Here is a 17,287-nt window from a genome sequence, read left to right as displayed (position 1 = left end):
GCAAAACGAAGGTTGTTAGGTTAATAGGTAGCTTGGGTAGACTTAGTTATGTAAGTCTAATAAGATGGACGATTTTTTCTTTTAAAAAAAAAAAAAAGAAAAAAAAAAAAAAAAAGCTTTGGGGAATGTATTAAAAATGAATGAAAGTTTGAAATATTTAAAAATAACAATTTTACTCAATAAAAAAAAGAAAAGGAGGGGGAAAAAAAAACCTTTAATTAAATTGATTTTAATTAAGTTTTTTGTCCATTTAATTTTATTTATTTATTTATTTATTTATTTATTTTTTTTTTCCGTTTTATTTTATTTTGTTTTGTTTTATCAACGACAAAATTTTCAAATCTGAAAAACAAACATTTTTATTTTCTTGATTGGGCTTATAAAATATTAATAAAGATGGCCTTTTCTTCTACCTGGCAAAATTACAAACAGCTGTTCAAAAATATCTGCTTATCCACCTAAAACCAAATCACAAACAAATTTCCGTTCATTTTGAGAAAAGAAAAAGAAAAAGAAAAAGAAAAGAAAAAAAAAAAGGGGAAGTAGATGATGAATTTAAGTACCAGGCAATATCACTTATTTTAAACTTTAAACAACGATAAAAAAAAAAAAATGTCATCAATTTGATTATTACCTTTTTTAAAGGATATCAATAACCAATTCTAATTAATTTTGTAATATTATTACAATCTTTATGTTAATAATAAAACTAAGAGTCCATATATGCCGGTATTCATTTTTCTAAAATTAATGAACCTCTTTTAGCTTTATTAGAACTGTAGGTTGTATGCTTAAACGATGCAGTGCCTTCATGATGATTATTTCCCACCCTTTTCTTGCAAGAAACCTCCTTACTTGAATTGTTGTCATGCTTGTTGATTGAATTCTTCCTTCTGATGGTCTTCTCCTTGGTAAAAGTTGTCTTTTTATTAGTGTCCAAACTTTTTTCCACAATTTTATCAATCATGTTTTTTTTGAAAAACTTTGAATCCTGTTTAGACACATAAGCACCATTTTTATCAACAGAATTGTAAAATGCATCAAAGGCAGCGTTCCCACCAAATACTCTTCTATTTACTTTTTCATAAATATCTGTTTTAACTGGGGATTTGACTAAAACTCTTCTTCTACTCATAGACTTTGAATCCTTCTTAACGGAATCCGAACCTTTGGAAAGTAAATTATCTATGGTAGAAACATTGTTCTTATTAACTTTATGTGTTTTGAATTCTTCACGCATGAAATCTTGATACGATTTGGGCTCGGGTAAATTTTTACTGTTGTTCATAAATAATTCACGTTGCTGTTCTTGAGTGTATTCTCTTGCTAATTTGGTAACAGTTGCTTTATTATCCTGAACTTGCATTTTCAAAAAATATTTTAAAAAATCATCATCATTATCTTTATCATAAACAGATAAAACTGGCACCCTTGGTTTATATGGATACTTGCTCAAATCAAGATCCCTCCCATTAATTAAAGCTGATTTAGGATTTTCGAGTAATTTGTAAATGTCCAATGACTCGCCAGGAGGAATTGCAACCTTATTTGAAGGTGTAATACAATCTAAATCAACTTCTTTTCTTAAAACAAAGTCAATATCAACAGCACTGAAAAATGCACAGTTTTGAGGTAAATTGTCCATACCCATCTGCTCACAAAACATTGCCCGAGTCCATAAATTGCTAATTTGCAATGCCAAAGCTGCCCTATATTTATCTTCGTTCTTAACCAAATACCTGATCTCATCATGAATGGATATACACATTCTAGCATCAATATTATACGTATCAATTAAATAATTCATAGAACAACACAATAAATGCAAATAATCAACTCCTGATGATTGGATCACCCAATTAATTCTGGAAGGCAAAAACCCATTCTTATTTAAATTCTTTTTTTTAAGAGCAATTGTAATTCCAGAACCTAAAACAGGGGTTCTTGGTTCATTCTGTTCAGCAATATTCTCCAATTTATTGAATAAGATTGATTCAGAACCACCAAACCAAAACTTATCGAAATCCTTGTCTGAATAAAATTTTTGTCCCTTTGTAGATTCATACAAATTATTTGCTACGCGTGCCGCCTCATCACTTGATAATGAAGGAACAAAGTTTTTCAATAATTGTGTTGCAAATTTGGCACCCGCACCGTAAATTCTGCCGTAATTAAAAACTTTAGCCTCATTTCTTGAACATCCTAAGATTTGCGCAGTTTTAGTATGCAAATCAGTACCCTCATTTTTGGTTCCCTCTAACGTCATCCATCCAATTGGTGTCCCGCCGTGTATATTAAAAACAGAATCTCCTACCAAAGAAGCAATCCATAATTCTTCAGAATCCACATCCGCACCAACAAAAGAATATCCAGCTGGCGCTTTTACCTGCGCTTTTAATTCAGAACCAATCCTATTTTTTTTCGCATTTGAAGCGGTTAACCAAGTATTTTCCACTGCTCTCCTAGTAATTGTACCCATCGGAACAATAAGCGGTAATATCAAAGCTAAATCATTGTCTTTATCTTCATCATTAACTTTTCCATCAAAACAAAACTCTTGAGGGAAATCCCTTTTAGACACTACAAACTGTTCCATAATTCTCTGTCTACTACTCATCCAATACGACCCAGAAGAATTTATATTCAAAGCTTCCAACGCATAAGGTGAACTAGATGTCATTACCTTTTTTTGAAAAAAGTGAATGTACGATTTAGTTAATAAGGAGGTACAATTAAAATCTGGACCATTAGGATGTGGTATTTTAAATCGAACAAAACCAGACTCACAACTTTTTCCCGTATCTTCTTCTGCAGTTGCTCTGATGTAATTCTTCTCTGTTTCATACTTCAACGCATCTTTCTGCAAAACTTCAAAACACCAGCCATTAACACTAGACCAAATAACCGGGAAACCCTCCCAAGACAAATTGAAAAAAAGTGGTATTTGCCTGGATTTAATGGTTATTTTTGGATTTGTAGCCATTTTATTTGGAAATAAGGACCTATACCATTCAGGATAACCAGGTAACTTTTGGTTTTTCACTGGCACTCCCTTTTTAGTTAATTTCAATGGCTTGATCGTCCAATCTAATTGCTTCAACCAGGGATTTTTATTCACTTGGTCAATATCATCTTTCAATTTTACTGTATCTTGGACAATCTGAAGTATTTTTGCTTCTATATCTTTTTTACTTTTTTGATATAAAGCTTCCGAAGATTCAATATAGTTTGTCCATTGCTGCGAGTCTACTGGTAAAAAACAACTACTTAAACTCCTTAATGCACCAAATGACACTGGGTGTGGAACAGTCTTTAAAAATAAGGGGAAAACTTTATCAAACACTCTGCTAGTGGCTTCTACATCATTAGCACAATAAGTACAAAGTTTTTGGAAATTAGTAATAATCTCATGTTTATCTTCAGCCTCTACAAAAATATCTCTATCCTCTTTCTTCAAATCAATATCACAGTAAAAAGATGCTACATCTTTCAGAGAATTTAAGGATGATAACCCAACCCATGGATCATCTTTTATTGGATTCTCAATAACTAAATTAGCTGGATCACCATCATTTATTTCATTTTTACAAGTAATATGTTGATCCTCATTATTTTCCAACTCTTCCGCCAGCTTCTTTCTTTCTCTCAGCATTTTCTTTGCCTTGGTCCATTTCGGCCTTTGTCTAGAACACATACCAGCAGTAGCGGAATGCAAAGATAATGTATCCAAAAAAAATGCATTTGATTTTTTAAAATTATATTCCTCCAATACTCTGGCTCTGTCATAACTAATATTATGCCCTATAATTAACTTTGGGTTTTTCTTATTGTGGGTATCCAAGGGTATCAAATGTTTAAAATTATCTTTCCCATCTGTAGTCAAAAATGGAGAACACCAACTATACCAAGCTTTGTCTGACACTGCAGTCGCTAATACTGGGAATGGCGATATTTTGGGCATTGTTTCAACATCAAATATTAACGTATTTTCTAGTGGATATGTAACTTTTTGTGGTGGTTCACCCGGAACATATCTAAACCAGCAGCCTGATTCCATAATCCATTGTTTAGGTTTATCTACTATCCTAGTAAATTTATTCTTACACATTGTTAAATAAGGCTCCGACATATAATTACCCAATTTTTGAAAATGTTCTTCCAATGTTTTGCCTCTAAGTTTTGGTAGCTGAAAGTCAATGGGTTTTTTAATGGATGTTTTTCTACCATATAAATGATGCTGCTTCAATGAGTATATTGCAATGTTTGTTAATGCTTGCTTTTGATCTTTTGTTAGCTTTCCGGTTATATTACTGTTTTTTGCAGAGCCAAATAGTTGTCGTCTCAAGGATGGAGATAAATGCTGAATACCCACAGGGTTTATATCTAAATCTTTCTCATCATAAGCGCTATCTTTAATAGACTTTGTCGTATTATTTATAGTAGGTCCTGAGATAGATGATGATGCCGTTACATACTGTCTAATATTTTTTATTCCTCTATTCTTAGATAAGGATCTAATGGAACATTCCCAACCAACAAATAATATCGACTCTACTATGCAAGTGTTTGTCTGTTTTAAAAGTATATTTTTTTTCATTTGAATGTGATTCTTTTATTTTTATTTTTTTTTTTTCAATGGTGTGTGTATGTGTGAGAAAAGAAGGTGAAATAAAGTGAAAATTAGTATTTAAGGTTTAATAATCTAATAAATTAAAAGATATGAGGTATTATAAAAATTAAAATTTCCCTTTTTGTTGTTGTTGTTGTTTTTTTTTTTTTCTTTTTTTTTTTTTTTGATTGCTCTTTGTTTATTTAAAATGTTTAGGCTATAAATTGTTTTTATTTTGTTCTAACTGACATTGAATGAAAATAATAAAATAAAATGAAATAAAACGAACTTAAAGATGGAATTAATTTTAATCGGGAATTATCAAGCATTTTATCGCATCCTCGGAAAGCATAGCCTTCGGTATATAGTAAAAAAAGAAAAAGAAAAAAAAAATGCTTTATCCGAATTTTGAAAACAAAAATTAATATAATAAAGAGCAAAATTTTCAATTCCTTTTAACAAATAGAATATAAAATTTGGCTGCAAAAAAATAAAAAAAAAAAAAAAGGTGGTTGCGTATAGAACGGTAACTAATAAACAATTTTCTTCTTTTTTTTTTTTTCTTTTTTATTTCTATTATTACACTTAACACACACATATATATATATATACTTTTTTTCATTCCTAATTTATCTTATTTATTCAGCAATAAATATTATTGCTCTATATATATAAATAAGCATATCCTTTTTTAAAACAGCCAAAACATAACTAAAAAGAAAAAAAATACAAAGACCTTAAAAAAAAAAATGTCTGCTGCAGTATTTCACCCATTAAACGATAGCCAAGTCAATGAAGAATTGACTAAAATGCAAGCTTTCATTAAGAAAGAAGCTGAAGAAAAAGCCAAAGAAGTGAAATTAAAGGCCGACCAAGAGTATGAAATCGAAAAAACACAAATTGTTCGTTCAGAAACCGCTTCTATCGATTCTGCAATGGAAGAAAAGTTAAAGAAAGCTACCTTGGCCCAACAAATCACTAAATCTACTATAGCCAATAAAATGAGATTAAAAGTCTTAGAAGCAAGAGAACAAATGTTAGAAGATATTTTTCAAACTACCGAAGACAAATTGAAAAAAGATGTTTCTAGCAACAAAGCAAAATATAAACCAATTTTAAAAAAATTAATTTTGGAAGATTTGTTCAAATTATTAGAACCTAAAGTCATAGTTAAGGTCCGTAAACAAGATGTACCATTGACCAAGGATTTAGTTAATGATTTACAAGCCGAATACAAGAAAGGTACAGGAAATGATATTGAAATTGTTATCAATGAAACTGACTTTTTATCTGCCGAACTTGCTGGTGGCTGTATTGTTTCAGATCATTTGGGAAAGATTACTGTTAATAATACTTTGGAAGAAAGATTAAAACTACTAAGAGAAGAATCATTGCCTGCTATAAGATTGCAATTATTTGGACCATCTAAAACCAGAAAGTTCTTTGATTAAGGTGAATATATCCACGTCTATATGCTTTCCTTTTTTTTTTTTTTTTTTTTTTGTTGTTGATCTTTTGGGATTGTCGTGTTGTATTGACTTAATCAACCAAAACTGAATGTTATTATAGTGATGGTATTATTTTATATAATTTAATAAATAAACAATCATATATACATTTGGGTTTTGAATTAAAAAAAAAAAAAAAACTAACTAAATAAAAAAAAAAAATATTAATACTACATTTTATTTTTTTCTTTTGCTAGTAAACTCATAAAATAAAGTCTGTTATTCTACAGTACTGTCTCTCTTTTTAGAAATAAAGATAATTCTAAATGAAAAAAAAAAAAGAATAACAACAATAAGCTTGCACTCAGATTTGAACTAAGGACCAACAGATTTGCAATCTGCTGCGCTACCACTGCGCCATACAAGCCAATCTACATTTCAGAACAAATACCTGTTAAATTTCTTATATTAATTTATAATTTTTCTATTATTTTCATTGACTAATGAAAGAGAAAAAAAAAAAATAAATAAATAAATATATAAAAAAAAAATTTAACTAATAACTAATAACTAATATTTTTGATCATAGATTGTCAGCAAAAAGATATAAAAAAAAAAAAATTGCAAGGGCAAGAAAGAAAAAAAAAAAAAAATTCCTGAATAATGGGACCTCCGATAACATCAATAATAGGATTTAAAAACATTAATAGTATTTTTTTAAAAAATATTAACAAACTAAAAGGCTTAACATTTAAAATATATACAGGCAAAATACCCTTCAGGATAATACGACATATTAACACTACTTCCAACACTAGGATTTCGTTTATAAAGCCTTGGTCACCATCTAAGCCTGTTAAACCCATTGTTCCCAATGATTTGTTTGTATCATGTACCATTTTTAACAAAGAAGGCAACGTTGTTTCGGTTTCACAAAAATTTCCTAAATGGCAATTCTTAAGAGATCATGGGTTGTATCCGAGAGATTTAAGGAAGATCGACTCCACTGCACCAGATATTATACCCAGTATCGTAGTTAAACCTTACCAATGCATTTTAATTAATTTGCTTTATATTAAAGCACTAATAACTTCAGAACAAGTTATGATTTTCGATACAGTCAGCCCATCTGCAGCTCAGAAACTAGGTGAATTGATGTATGATTTAGAAAGTAGATTTCAAGTCAAAAATGGAACAAACAATACTTTGCCCTTTGAACATCAGGTTTTGGAAACAATCTTGATTAATGTTTTGGCATACTTAGAAGTGGAATGTAATAAACATATTACTGTATGTGGTGGTATTTTGAGGGATTTGGAATACCAGATTGACAGAAATAAATTAAAAGATTTATTAATAAAATCAAAAGATTTGACTAGCTTTTATCAAAAAGCTTTGCTAATTAGGGAGGTTTTAGATGAATTATTAGATAACGATGATGATTTAGAAGGAATGTGTTTAACAAGAAAAATTAATGATGCAACTGACAAAAAAATGATGGCACAAGGGCTGGAAATGCTTTTAGAAACCTATTATTATCAGTGTGATGAATTTGTGCAACAATCTGAATCTTTAATTCAAAATATTAAATCTACGGAGGAAATCGTTAATATAATTTTGGATGCTAACCGTAATTCTTTGATGTTGTTTGAATTGAAAGTTACTATTTACACCTTGGGCTTTACCATTGCCACTTTAGTTCCAGCCTTTTATGGTATGAATTTGAAAAATTTCATAGAGGAAAGTAACTGGGGATTTTATTCTGTTATTGGTATGAGCTCTATAGTGGCTTTAATTATGACAATGAATAATTTCAAGGCATTACGATCTGTTACTAGATTAACTTTGATGAATAATCATTCTGGGAAACAATCTCAAAAACATTTAGCCAATGTAGAATTCCATATACAGAAATATGTTCCAACATTTTGGGATCGATGTAAGAAATGGGTTCGATTGCTGCTTTTTGGCGAGGAAAATGAGTTAAGGCGATATTGCCAATATCAGAAAAATAGTAACAAGGAAAAATTTAAGGAATGGCTGATTAAAGATTCAAAGAAATGAATAATATGGTGTTTTATGGTACATGTAGATATATGACATTGTGTTATTATTATTTACGCTCGTATAGTTTTATTTAGTTTATGACATTTGAAGTTAATGAATAGTTTTTGCCTTTTTCATATTTACAACTTGTATGAATTCTAACACCGCCTGTTATGCCAATTCTGTTGCAAGCGAGAATGAACTTGACTGATACAACTTAAACTAATAATGCTTTAATAAGCTATAACATATGCATTTTATTTGAATTTTTTTGTAAAAGACATTTTCAGTAATTTCATCTTACCTTGAATTTTTATTTAAAAGTAAGAGAGTTTCTTATCTGCTCGGGTTGCTCAACTTTGCCGCTTTAATAAGGCTGTAACTTTACGTGGCTTTAAGTTCATTATTCATTTTCTATATTTTTTTCTTTTTTTGGTTTTTTTTTTTTTTTTTTTTTTTTTTTTTTTTTTTTTATTATTATTATTATTATTATTATTAACTGTGAGAAAAAAAAGTGACTAAACTCAATACATTCAGTAATTCTTAACTGAAATTAAAATATTTATACTGAGGAAAAAGAGAAAAAAAAAAAAAAACACTTTAGAATGTTTAATCAAAGTATAGCCAGAGCTGCTGCTGCAGCGTCATTACCTTCAATAAAAGGTGGCATACCATTCAATATTTTAGATGCAAAATATATACAGTTTGCCTATTCAATTGATGAGCTACATGACCTAATTAAATACCTTGGGCTACTTATTGAACATCTAGAAGACCCCAAAGATAATAATAATAATAATAACGGTCACGAAGAATCCAATGTTATACCGCTAATTAACTACGTTTTGTGTTTTGGGAGTGGCTGGCTTTTCAATGTTAATCCTAATTTAAAAAAAAGAATAAGCTTATTATGCGAGGGCAAATATGTAAAATTGCAACATGTTGATGTTATATTAAATACAAATTTAGTGAATTTTCATTACGTTTTTCCTTCAGTAGAGGCAAATATTAAAGAATACAAAACCAAAATATATAATAAACAACATCAAATTAAATTGGCAAAAAGTTTTTTGGAAATATGTCAGAACACATTAGAATTTTACAATTTGAAATTGAAAACCGTAATTATAGAAAGATCTGCAAACAGAATACCCGATTCAAGTGGACGTCCTATTCCCTTGAAAATAGATGTAATTAAAAATTTTAGCAAAACTAGCATCTTTTCGTTAAGTATGGATTTGGCGGTTTTAATTACTGATCCACAGAAAGACACCACTGATTCATCCTTCCGTAATTTAAATTTACAAGTTTTGAAAAAATTTTATCAAAGTATAAAAAATCATATTAAGCTAAAAATCGATCCATATTATACACAATTATCACACTTTTCTGGCAATCCAAGATCACAGTCTATAGTGACTCAATTAACACATTGGGAATTAACTTTCCATATAATGTATGCCTTTATGTTAAACATGTTACATATAGTAACGTTATTATCATCATTGCTCGATCAAATATACATACCCAACAAGGAATTTTTTAATAGCAAATTAGTATTGCTGTCAAGCGAAAATATTGAAGAATACAAAAATTTATTGAAGAATTTAGAAACAAAAGAACATGTCTTGCAACTTGAAAAAATACTAAACACTTTTTTAAAAGATAAAATAACATTATATTTCCAATATAGTACTATCAACGATGTTTACAAAAATTATATCATTCAATGCAGGGCTATTTTGGAGATTCAGATTGAAAATATAGAAAGTTGGATAAAGTGTTGGATTTTTATTGGTAAAGGTTATGAAGATGCCAAAAAGTTATATAAAGATATGCCTGAAGAAAGGCTGGACAACCTTATTGAAGAAAGATTAGTAAATAATAAACTATTTGATAAAGAGGGCAATTGGAATACAAGCATTAACGCTGATGCTTATAAACGTCAACTTTTAAAAAGGAACTCTAAACCCGTTAACAGTAAAATAGTAACAGACCCATCAAGGCTTAAAAGTAATAACAAACTAAATGGTCTGACAAAAAAGGTTATAGAACAGGCTAATGGCACCAAGCTTTCAAGAACTTCTTCCATTGAAAAGATAGACAATAATGCGAAAGTAGCTTTAGAAGGAAACTCAAGATCAAATTCCATCAAAAGACAGCGACAAGAAACACAGCACTTAACTAGACAGGATCAGCAATTCAAAACTACGAAGACAAACACTGGTACAGAAGAAATGTTGTCAAATGAACCCACCTTAAAATCATCAGATGCCAAAATTGCAGCACAGAAATCACATTTAAATCAGAAATCGCTTTCTGATAATAACACTAACATCAAAACAGATCCTAAACAGAGAACTACTGGTTCTAAAACATCTTTGAATAGTTCATCATCACCGGGGGTTTTGCATAATTCCTACGATAATTATGTTACTAAGGAAGAAGGATCTGAAGAAAAACAGTTAACTTTTTTGTTTAAAGAATTAAATGTCACGGATACTAGTCCTATTGATCAGGATTCAATAGATTACGAAGCACAAGGCGAGAATTATTCTACTGAATCTCCAGATAGGAGCTCAACTAAAACAATAATTAAAAAAGTTAGATTTGCTGGAGTTCCACCAATGTCTGAAAATGAAGATGTTAGGCCCACCAAGAAGGGCTGGTATAAAAAACCAGCAGTATTACACTATCCATCACCTTCTCCACAAATTGCTCTTTTAAATCTAAGAAATAGGAAAAAATTGGTAAGGCAGGAGGAAGGCTTCACATTTAGAACTAGTTTAAGGGGTGACTAAGTAAATAGCTAATATATATTTGGCATAATTATATATTTGAATAAAATGAACATAAAATAAAAAACAAAAAACGAAATCTGCACACAATCTTCAAAAAACTGTCACGTTTTTTTTTTTTTTTTTTTTTTTTTTTTTTTCTTTTTCTTTTTCTTTGTTATGAGGTCTTGGTTTTTAACCGCTCCAACATTTTTAAAAGTTTCTTTAACTCGAATCATAACACAACTTGAAATAAAGAAACCAAATAACACGAACAACTATTTACAACGGACCAAAGATATAATAATGGATATTTTTACCAGTTTAACTTCCGGGCTCCCACCTCCAAAGAACTCACAGCATAAGTCAGGACATATATCAAACTATTTTATTAATGTAGAAAAAGATTTAATAAACACTTTTTTACAAAATGATTATAATAATGTTGCTAATGAAAAAAAAGATTCGATTTTAAAAACTGCAGAAACATCCAATAAAAAGTATGTTCAATCGATATTAAAGCCCATTAGGGAAAAAGACCCTTCTTTTGAATGCAAGCTTCCAACCAAAGATGAAATACAAAAGAGCACCGCAAAAACAAGACAGATAGTAGAAAAAATACTGACAAACATTCCCAACGTTTCATTAAACAACACCACTAAAAATATACAAAGTAATATCACAAACCTGATTGATATAAGGGAAGGGGAATACGATCCTTTACGTCCATCGACGAAACCAATATTAAAAAATATACCGTTTCCCGAACAAAATATGGAGAATCCGGAAACACCTATCGTACATATACCTGGAAACTCCAAATTATCCAAACAAGATTTGAAAAATTGGCAAATACCTAGTGCAGTATCGGAATGGAAAAACCCGAAGGGGTTTACAATATCTGTTGAAAAAAGAATGGACTTTAAAAAAGCACAGCTGAATAATCTTGCTACCTCTGTTCCATCTACCGAAAAATTTGCGTTGCTTTCTGAAGTTTTGGATGATGCTACTGATAGTGCACGCAAAATGTTAAAGGAAAAGGCAGAACTAAAGGCAAAAGAAACGGAAGAAGAGGCTAAAAAATCAGAAATAAAAATGAGACTATTGGCTGCAAGAGCACAGGAACAGCGCCAATTAAATGGTAATAATAGTTATTCTAACAGAAGAGAACATGTCAGAATGGAAAGAAGAAAGATTTTGGAAAAACATCAACCCGCTATTGACAAAAATTATAGAGGTCAAAATTATAGAGGTCAAAATTATAGAGGTCAAAATAGAGAGGTACTAGATGCAACAAACTTGTCAGTTAAAGGTGAGGATAAGAGCACTGCAAAAGAAGTTCAATATGATTCCAAGTTTTTCACAAGAGGAGCAAATGCTGAAGCAAAAAGGAATGAGGAACAGGTTTATGATAAGCCATTGTTTAATCAGCAAAATGTTAGTAGACTCTATAAACAAAAAAGAAATGTACACGAGGTGTATGATCAGGATGTGGATGAAGCGTTACATAATGTTAGAACAAAATCAATCCGTTTTAGCAAGGCTACTAAAATAGGAATGGATTCCTCATCAAGTATTGAGTATAAAGAGAAAGGTAACGAAAGGAAGTCAAAGTGATCATTTTATAATAGGTACCGCCTTTATCTGTTATAAATTTTAAATAATGTATGCATGCATCTACACTTTATGTTTTTTTTTCAAAATTCATTAATATATATGTTATGGAAATATATAAAATAAATTAGAAAGTATTAAAATAGCAAGTACTTTATTTAACATTTACCATTTTATTTTTCATTTTCTTTTCGAGTTATTGATAAAATTCTTTGTTCAAATAATCTATTTTCTTTTTCATTAATGATTTGTTTTAAATTATCTTTTGACCATTTTATTGCAAACTCTTCTATTTTTTTCATTGTACCACTTACCTTAATAACATTGACAATCATATTTTTTTGAGCTCCAAGTTTCGTCATCAAAGTTAGACCAGATATTATATAACCACAATCTTCCCTACTGCATCTTATAATACCCGTGGAAGTCTTATTTGAAAAATATTTCAATTGAAACATTGAGGTTGAATGACCCAAACCAACGTCACCAAAATATAACTGTATTATCTTTTTTAAATCCGTCATAATCACTTTTGGAGTAACTTCTGTTGGTGTGTATTTGTGAAATAATAATTTAATATCATTCGATGATAAGCCTGACATATCCACCTCTTCAGTCAGTGGATATATAATTTCAAATAAAACATATCTGCTCTTGAATCTAACCATAGTTAACAACTTTAGTGGTAAGTTAGTGGCTTATATATATATATATATATACTGGTCTTATGCCCTTTTCTTGAATGTTTGTCTTAAATTATACTTTTTATTTTTTTTTTTTTTTTTTTTTTTTTTTTTTTTTTTGTTTCTTTTTCTGTATTTAATATCTGCATAAAGCCTTGATCACGTGATAAAATCATTTATGTTTTTAGTACATATTATCTCAAAGAGCTGTGATATAAAAATTGAGATATCAAGTTGTTTGAATATGAGTGAAACCATTCATTGGTACTTTGTTTTACATTAACTTTTAACATTGACAGAGATCTGTAATTACTTGTTTCTGTGTTTATTTTTATTTGATATTTTTTTTTTTTTTTTTTTTTTGATACACTTCTCTTACTGTTGTATCTATCCTTCGCAATTGGAAATCAAACAAGTATGGATCAGCTAAAATGTTTTTAGTTCAGCCTTCAGAAAGCTGATAATTGTCAAGTATAAAACATAGTTTTTGATATATAATAGAAGAATCATAAATTCCATCTAACGTGACAGCGTTATCATCCATATAGCTATCGAGATAATTAAATTATTCAAAGTATTTAATTTTTGCTCATTATAAGGCATATTCGTTGCTTCTTCTACATTATAGAGTTTTATATAAGTTTTGTGTAAAGATCTACTCATAAAAAATCTTTTTAAATGTAAAGAAATGTTCAATAAAGGCTTTGCAGTAAGATAAGGATCTCTAGATTTGCTTTTCTCCCATCTGATATAATAACATCTGCTGTAGGCTAAAAAAATCAACAATTAAAATAAGCAAAGCTTAATGAATATGAAATATTGATTTATTTCTTCAAAAGCTGTATAACTGTCTGTACGTTCAAAAAAAAATTTTATTAAATGTGGCTCAACATTATACAAATAGATTCTGTTTTGTTATTATACAATGATACAAGAAACTATACTACTAATTAACTATAAATCAATTGAGCAAACAGACAATGAAGGCCTCATTATCAATTATTTTTCCTTTCCCCTTTTCTTTTCCTTTTTTCTTTTTTTTTAACAAAAAAAAAAAAAATAAATAAATAAATAAACAAATAAAAATAAAAAATTTAACGTAAAGAAAAAAGAAAAATGGAAATATTAATACTCATACAACCAACTTTTCTTTCAATGATTCAGAAATTTGTGTTATAGCTTTTTCAATGCCGCTTGGTTTGTCACCCATGCCCTGGTAAACATTGCCTTTGCCACCTGCCTTTCCTCCGATGGCACCAGATGCTAATTTAGCCAAATCAACTCCATTAACACCCTTAGCAATAGCACTATCTGAAATATAACAACCATGAGCAACTTTACCTTCTGGATCATTCCCAGTAAATAAATAAATAGATTTGTCTTTGTCAGATGATTTTATATAATTTATAGCTTCTGTAATAGCTTTAGCATTTGTTGGAATATCAATGAATTTAACCCAGTAAGTAGAATCTTTGTTTTCTTCAAAGTGTTTCTTAACCTCATCCAAAGTCTGCTTAATTTGTTTCTTGGTTCTGGTTTTAACTTCATCTTTAACAAGTTTTTCAATGGCGTTAAATTTCTTCTTCAATTGGTCCTTGGTGATAACAGAGATAGATAATTGCCCTAATCTGACACCCAATGCTTTGACTGTTTTTTCCTTTAATGGACCGAATGGTAATTTGCCGCAAGCATCTAATTCAATCTCAAACTCGCGAGCAATTCTTTGAACGTTATAAGCCTCGCTTCCTGAAACAGCAACAATTCTCCTAATACCCTTAGCAATCCCATTCTCTTCGACGATGACGAATTCCTTTATGTCACCAGTTTTGCTAACATGTGTACCCCCGCAGAATTCCACTGAATAGTTATTCCACTCAGCATTGCCTGGATCGGCTATTAACTCCTTCACGGGCTTACCAACGGAAACAACACGGACTGGATCTGGATAAGTTTCTCCAAACACAGCACGAACAGAGCAAATAGATCTAGCAATATCCAAGGGAACTTCTTCGTAATAAACGGCTAAGTTGTTTTTAATTTGTTCGTTACAAATGGCTTCAACCTTTTCTAATTCTTCAAAAGATAGGGCCTTCTTATGAGAAAAATCAAATCTCAATTTTTCTGGATTAACCAAGGAACCCTTTTGGTCTACATCATTACCCAAAGTTTCCTTCAGAGCAAAGTTTAAAATATGGGTACCAGTGTGATTATTTCTTATAGGATGACGACGTAATTCATCATAAGAGGCAATAACTTTATCGTTCTTGCGCAATTCACCCTCGGCTAAAGTACCAGTATGCAAAACAAACCCACCATATAATTGGACATTCTCCACATTAAATTCTGCAACACCGTCTATAACAATCTTACCAGTGTCGTACTCTTGGCCACCTTGCTCAGCATAAAAACAGGTTTTATCCAACAACAAACCATATTGTTTACCAACTTCAGTCATTTCTTCAACAAATCCTTCTCCGTTATGGATACCTAAAATGATAGCTTCAACATCGCTTGTACTATATTTTGCAGAGTCATCAGTTTTCAAAACTTTCTCGTCAGCCAACTTAGATAAATCATGAACATTCAATTTAACCAAGGAAGCACTGGATTTCTTGCCACCTCTCTTTGAGGCTTCATAGGATTCTTGTTTAGCCTTTTCAAAGCCCTCCTCATCAATTTTCAAATGCTTTTCCTCGGCCATTAGTCTGGTTAAATCAACTGGGAACCCATAAGTGTCATACAATCTCCAAACTTCTTTGCCGTTTAAAGTTTTAGATTCTGATTTGGCAGCAGCGTCGGCATATTTTTCAAATAGTTTTTCTCCGCGATCCAAGGTCTTAGCAAAAGAAGCTTCTTCTTCGTCCAAAATTTCAAACAAGTAGGATGGGTCTTTGGCTACTTCCGGGAACATGTCCTTAACTTGATCGATCAAAGTTGGAGATAGCTTGGAGAAAAAGTCACCGATCGGATAGTTCATATACTTTCTAGCATACCTGGCGCCTCTTCTCAAAATACGTCTTAAAACATAGCCTCTACCTTCATTATTTGGAACACCACCATCTGCTAAAGCAAAAGTTAATGTTCTAACGTGATCAGCTAAAACCCTATAGGCGGTATCAATACCATCAACATCTTCCTCACCAAATTTACCGGTATAACTTCTAGCACCAGTGATTTCTTGAATACGGGCAAACAAGGGATAGAAAACATCGGTATCATAATTAGATCTAACATCTTGCAAAACAGAAACTAGTCTTTCAAACCCCATACCAGTATCAATGTGTTTGGCTGGCAAAGGTTTCAAAGAACCATCCTGTTCACGGTTAAACTGAATAAAAACGTTATTCCAAATTTCCAAAACATCTGGATCATCTTGGTTAACTAAACTAGAGGCATTTCTTCCACCAATTCTATCGTAGTGAACTTCAGAACATGGGCCACATGGACCTTGATCACCCATTTCCCAAAAATTATCTTTAGCATCACCGGGTAAAATGTGATCATCGGCAACACCAACAGAACGCCAATATTCACGGGCTTCTAGATCCGGTTCTAAGCCATTCTTTGGATCACCCTCGAAATAAGTAACATATAATCTGTCGTCTGGAATACCGTAAACTTTAGTTAATAAATTCCAGGTGTACTCAATAGCTTCTTTTTTGAAATAATCTCCAAAAGACCAGTTACCTAACATTTCAAAAAAGGTGTGGTGATATGAGTCTCTTCCGACATCTTCTAGATCGTTATGCTTACCACCAGCTCTAATACATTTTTGAGAATTGCAAGCTCTTTTTAAAGTGTAAAAATCAGAGGATGGATCAACAGTTCCCAAAAAAATTGGCTTATATTGATTCATACCAGCATTAGCAAACAATAGGGTTGGGTCATCGTATGGAATAACCGGACTGGAGGCAACAAATTTGTGGTTCTTATCTGTGAAATATTTAATAAATGTAGAACGAACATTTGAAGCTGTCCATTTTTCTTTATCTCCAATAGTCATTATTCTTGTCGTTGTTGAAAATTTTAAGCTGCTGTTAATTTTCGTGATAAGTGGTCGATACAACTTTTATCTTTTAATATTTGTCCAAGTTTTTTTTTTTTTCTTGT

General features: G+C 30.8%; 7 protein-coding genes and 1 non-coding gene across 8 annotated transcripts; 4 read left to right on the top strand and 4 right to left on the bottom strand.

The window, feature by feature from the left end:
• Positions 1 to 733: 733 nt before the first annotated feature.
• MIP1 (DNA-directed DNA polymerase gamma MIP1) lies at positions 734 to 4,597 on the bottom strand (the record flags this gene model as incomplete). Its single annotated transcript, XM_046078504.1, has 1 exon — positions 734 to 4,597. The coding sequence occupies one exon, from the start codon at positions 4,595 to 4,597 to the stop codon at positions 734 to 736; it is 3,864 nt and encodes a 1,287-aa protein (XP_045936801.1).
• Positions 4,598 to 5,358: 761 nt separating this feature from the next.
• Positions 5,359 to 6,060, top strand: VMA4 (H(+)-transporting V1 sector ATPase subunit E; the record flags this gene model as incomplete). The annotated part of the gene is made up of 1 exon (XM_046078505.1): positions 5,359 to 6,060. The coding sequence occupies one exon, from the start codon at positions 5,359 to 5,361 to the stop codon at positions 6,058 to 6,060; it is 702 nt and encodes a 233-aa protein (XP_045936800.1).
• Positions 6,061 to 6,412: 352 nt separating this feature from the next.
• SCDLUD_000466 lies at positions 6,413 to 6,484 on the bottom strand. The gene has a single exon. It is a non-coding gene; the product is annotated as a tRNA-Cys (tRNA).
• A 236-nt stretch (positions 6,485 to 6,720) lies between these two features.
• On the top strand, positions 6,721 to 8,121 carry MRS2 (Mrs2p; the record flags this gene model as incomplete). The annotated part of the gene is made up of 1 exon (XM_046078506.1): positions 6,721 to 8,121. One exon carries the CDS (start codon positions 6,721 to 6,723, stop codon positions 8,119 to 8,121), a length of 1,401 nt encoding a protein of 466 aa, XP_045936799.1.
• A 587-nt stretch (positions 8,122 to 8,708) lies between these two features.
• GIP4 (protein phosphatase regulator GIP4) lies at positions 8,709 to 10,904 on the top strand (the record flags this gene model as incomplete). Its single annotated transcript, XM_046078507.1, has 1 exon — positions 8,709 to 10,904. One exon carries the CDS (start codon positions 8,709 to 8,711, stop codon positions 10,902 to 10,904), a length of 2,196 nt encoding a protein of 731 aa, XP_045936798.1.
• A 282-nt stretch (positions 10,905 to 11,186) lies between these two features.
• On the top strand, positions 11,187 to 12,497 carry PRP45 (mRNA splicing protein PRP45; the record flags this gene model as incomplete). The annotated part of the gene is made up of 1 exon (XM_046078508.1): positions 11,187 to 12,497. One exon carries the CDS (start codon positions 11,187 to 11,189, stop codon positions 12,495 to 12,497), a length of 1,311 nt encoding a protein of 436 aa, XP_045936797.1.
• Positions 12,498 to 12,667: 170 nt separating this feature from the next.
• POP5 (RNA-binding protein POP5) lies at positions 12,668 to 13,162 on the bottom strand (the record flags this gene model as incomplete). The annotated part of the gene is made up of 1 exon (XM_046078509.1): positions 12,668 to 13,162. One exon carries the CDS (start codon positions 13,160 to 13,162, stop codon positions 12,668 to 12,670), a length of 495 nt encoding a protein of 164 aa, XP_045936796.1.
• A 1,147-nt stretch (positions 13,163 to 14,309) lies between these two features.
• ALA1 (alanine--tRNA ligase) lies at positions 14,310 to 17,180 on the bottom strand (the record flags this gene model as incomplete). The annotated part of the gene is made up of 1 exon (XM_046078510.1): positions 14,310 to 17,180. One exon carries the CDS (start codon positions 17,178 to 17,180, stop codon positions 14,310 to 14,312), a length of 2,871 nt encoding a protein of 956 aa, XP_045936795.1.
• Between the last annotated feature and the right edge of the window lie 107 nt (positions 17,181 to 17,287).

The sequence above is a fragment of the Saccharomycodes ludwigii genome, chromosome I (genome assembly GCF_020623625.1).
Source record: "Saccharomycodes ludwigii strain NBRC 1722 chromosome I, whole genome shotgun sequence".
In the NCBI taxonomy this organism is placed as follows: Eukaryota; Fungi; Ascomycota; class Saccharomycetes; order Saccharomycodales; family Saccharomycodaceae; genus Saccharomycodes; species Saccharomycodes ludwigii.
The sequence above is the reverse complement of the archived record's forward strand: the minus strand, read 5'-3'. Positions and strand labels throughout refer to the sequence as shown.